The following is a 4,154-nucleotide window of genomic DNA, read 5'->3' on the forward strand; positions in this document are numbered from 1 at the left end:
ATTTAAGTTTCACTTCCAGACCTTCCATTTCCCTGCTTGCTAAGCGGCTGAGAGGAGATCTTTAAGCCACATGGGTTAAAAAGAAAAAAGCATCAGAAAAGATTTCCAAGGCAGCAGTGCTACCCACTGTGTCACTGAGCAGCCCTGTAGCCAATTATGTCTTGTTAAAAATCCAAGTATATGAGAATATGATGGGGGGGAAATGTTGCACAGGCAAAAGCTGCCTCTAAAATCCTTATAAAGAAAATCCCATCCAAGAGCTGACTGGGAAATAACTGTTAAATCGTCCAAAGTCCTCTTTTCAGATAAAGGTTCATTTTGTATTTATTTTATATTTATTATATATTTATTATTATTTGGAAATCAAGGTTCCTGAGTCTGGAGAAGAACAGAATCCAAGTTTGGGGTCCAGTGTGACATTTTCAGTCTTTATGATGATTGGAGGAGTGTAAATCCTCTGATATTTTCAACATATTCATAAATGGATTAATTGTGCTTAACCCATGTTTTCCAAAACCTTCTATTCTTTTTTTGCAATTACAGTGCACCAACCATTTTCCTTAGCATCTTAGCAGGGAATATTCTATCTAGAGCTGCAACTAACGCTTATTTGGCTAATAAATAAATGTGTTGATTTCTTTTTTGATTAGTTGATCAAAAGTCTGATAGAAAAAGGTGCCTTAAAATATCTTTTACATAAAGCATGTAATCTGATATAACTGATATCTATTGGCAAATTGTAAAGAAAAAAAAAAAAAAAAAAAAGCCAATTGACAAATTGTAATAAAAAATAAATGGAGATAAAATGTATCAATGTCTTTCCATTTTGAGTGAGGAGAGTGTGTTTAGGATAGGCTTACCTCAATACACCTCTTTAGGTCCGTCAGGTTCATGACCATGCCGGTTACAGGATCAATCTGCAAACACATTTCCAGGATACTTTTTTAAAATCAGTTTCAGTTTACTCTGATTTTTATAGAAATACTTGTTTGATACTAACTTTTCCACGCACAGTCACCTCCACTGTGGAGTAAAAGGACAATAGTCAAGTGAAACGGAGAAAACAGAGTTGGCTTAATGTGAAACTATGTATGGATTATGTAACAGTCTAGGAGTGAGGAAGCTAAGCAAACCTTTGTAGTTGTGTCCATGACCATAGGGATTGTTGCACTTTCCGTAAACTTCTTTATTCTCCTCATCACTCAGGTGAAGACTGGAAAAAGTTGCAGAAAATATATGAACAACAGCTCGTTGGAATCTGATTCTTTTCAGCTTTTACAGTAGGGTTTTTGTGCTCTGATAGCACAGGTCAAACAAAAAACACATGGGCAGGGGTTATTGACATTATTGCATAAAAGCACATTCCACATAGTGCAACGTAATCACTTAAAAATGATTCAGAATATGCATATTAGAAAGAATCCATACTCCATCCATAAACTGCAAGAAACTTAAATCTAAATACCGGTAAGTAATTTTTTCTTAAAATAAGTAACATTTTTTCTTGAATTGAGGAGGTAAGTGAGGCACTTTGCCAGTGGAACAAGACAATTTACACTTAAAATAAGTAAAAAAAAATAGCTGTGTCTTATTTCAAGAGCATATTCTCTAATTATCTTATTTTAAGAGTAAACAGTGTTATTCCATTGGCAGATCATCTTATGTACTGTACCTACTCAAATTAAGGACAAATTCACTTAATTTAAGACAATTTGTAGTTATTTCTAGATTGTTTTTGCAGTGTACTCCATAAAAATAATCCAGTTGAAAAATGCTGCCTTTAAGGATAACATATGGTCAGATTTAAAACTACTAGAGGGTAATACTAATACTTATTTCTAATATAACACACACACACACACACACACACAAAAGCAATGCAATGTAACTAGATGTGTCACTAAACACTAAATTAGGCAGTTTTAAACTACAATAAAACTTTTGTAAAGCCTAAAAAAACTGTCATTTTACAGCTTAAAAATTTTTATTTCACAAAAATGTTTATGTATTTGCAATTGAATATGTTAGTTTTATGACTGAGGCTTTCTGTAATTACTCCACAAATAAAATGTATTTTTCCGACACAATTAACGACACATCTGTCACTACCCAATCTGTCCCGGAAACACGAGTCCATAAATAATGTGTCCTAAATATTATTTGTAGAATATATACATGTATATATGTATACATACATATGCACAAATGACACTCCCCAGCGCATATGTTTGTCAATCTGTTTGTCTTTCCACCTGATTTTATTATTTTTTTGTAACATACCCCCTGGCATATTTGTTTACTTATATGTTTTATATATTATTGTTGACTTTAAGTGGAAAAAAAAAAATGTGTCCATAAATAATGTCATTATGGAACTAAAATTACTTATTTCTATCCGTAACTCACTATAGAAAACTAATACACATATGTAAAAAATTATATGTTTTATATATTATTGTTGACTTTAAGTGGAAAAAAAAAAATGTGTCCATAAATAATGTCATTATGCAACTAAAATTACTTATTTCTATCCGTAACTCACTATAGAAAACTAATACACATATGTAAAAAATGTGTTATGAGTTTTTTGAGACAATTTTTATGCTTTTTACATTTTCTCCATCCAAAATATTATTAAACCATGTTTATCTGCATTTTAGTTGTTTCTTTCTATAGAAAACGCACTATATACAATAAGGTTAAACGAAACGAAAACATAAAACTCAAAAAGACTAGATTTATGTGTTAATCCAAAGACCGAAAAAGTTAACCACCGGAAGTTGCGTTTGATCCCATTTCCGGTGCAGATCGGGCAGAGACGACTGATAAAATAAAGGATTTTAAGGCATTTATTTTCACACAAAAAAGAGATTATTAACATTTAAGATATTATATTTTAGCACATTTACTATTTTGGGTGAGGGAAAACGTCATTTAGGTATATTTAACAATACAATCGAGGACGACCCAGGTGTTTATCTGGATGCGCATGCGCAGAACGGATCGAGCTTCCAGCGTCATTAAAGCTCCGTAAATCAAATAAAAACTACAAGTCCCAGAAGAGCTTGCTCATATATGCTCTTTCTTTCTGTAACCCATAACTGTCAATGTATTCACAAATCCATCGTATTTGATTTCTACCCATATTACGTAACGTGAAGTTTAAACGTGACGTTTGTTTCCCCTCGTGCATTTCAGGAAAAAGCAGCGCTGTTTTATTTCAGCCCGTCTTTTCTCTGGCGTTAAAAAAAAGAAACGTTGGTAGCAGTGTGTAGAGTACCTGTGGAGTCTGTGGCAGGCGCTGAAGCTCTGGACTCGGGTTATATATCCGATGCGCACCGCTGCCTTGTCGTTCCCAGTGGATTCGGCCATGTTGGCTGCAGAGGCAGAGCTGAGGATGGAGAATAAAACCCAGCTGTCTGCTGTCAGACCTGTCAGTGACTCAGGCTGTCCGCCATTGGCTCATTTATGGGCGTAAATAAGCTCACATGGCTACACGGTTATAAAAGCAGGACTGAACCGTGATTTAACCACAGCAAACTGTTTACACGCTTTAGTTAAAAAGTGAAGAGATCTTTGTTCACATTTTTCTTCCATGTAATTTATCCCAGTTTTCTCTAAAGGACTCCTTTTCTCCCACTTCAAAGAAAAAACAAACTGCTGTATTGTATATCATAAGGGATTCTTAGTAGTTGAAATTATGATGTTAAAAGTCATAATTAGGAGCAAGAAAGCTCCTGTTATTTTAAAAGGTTAGATTTAGGATTCCCCCCCCCCCCTCCTAAATCTAATTTAACCCTTATTTGACCCTAATCATGAGTTTTTAATTTAATATTTTTGACTTTAAAGCTTATTTTTTAAAACCTTTAACCATAATTGTTGTAAAAAGTCATGATATTGAATTTTATGATTTTGGTTTTATATCGTAGTAGTTTATTGCTCGTAAATATAACTTTTATTTCATAACAAGAGTGTCACTCAAAAGAAAATAATCAGTTTCCAAATGAAATGTTTAAATTATAGAATAAACATCTAATTTTAAAAGCATTTTTGTAATGCCCCACTTTCAATGGTGTAACAATAGAACAATAGGCCCGTAAAGAACATTACCTGGGTGGGCCCCAATGAAGTACAACACGTGATAAAGGTTCAAG

At 33.6% G+C, this 4,154-nt stretch overlaps 1 protein-coding gene across 1 annotated transcript in view; it reads right to left on the reverse strand.

Annotated features, from left to right (window-relative positions):
- The window catches only part of pts (6-pyruvoyltetrahydropterin synthase), a 5,089-nt gene extending 1,630 nt beyond the window's left edge, over positions 1-3,459 (reverse strand). Inside the window, exons 1-4 of the mRNA XM_015391367.1 lie at positions 3,281-3,459; positions 1,134-1,213; positions 1,001-1,023; positions 861-917 (exon numbers count right to left, since the gene is read on the reverse strand). Of these exons, the coding sequence (XP_015246853.1) occupies positions 861-917; positions 1,001-1,023; positions 1,134-1,213; positions 3,281-3,372 (252 nt within the window). The 5' untranslated portion in view covers positions 3,373-3,459. The remainder of the gene's footprint in view (positions 1-860; positions 918-1,000; positions 1,024-1,133; positions 1,214-3,280) is intronic.
- Between the last annotated feature and the right edge of the window lie 695 nt (positions 3,460-4,154).

The sequence above is a fragment of the Cyprinodon variegatus genome, unplaced genomic scaffold (genome assembly GCF_000732505.1).
Source record: "Cyprinodon variegatus isolate N-32 unplaced genomic scaffold, C_variegatus-1.0 Scaffold538, whole genome shotgun sequence".
Lineage (NCBI taxonomy): Eukaryota > Metazoa > Chordata > Actinopteri > Cyprinodontiformes > Cyprinodontidae > Cyprinodon > Cyprinodon variegatus.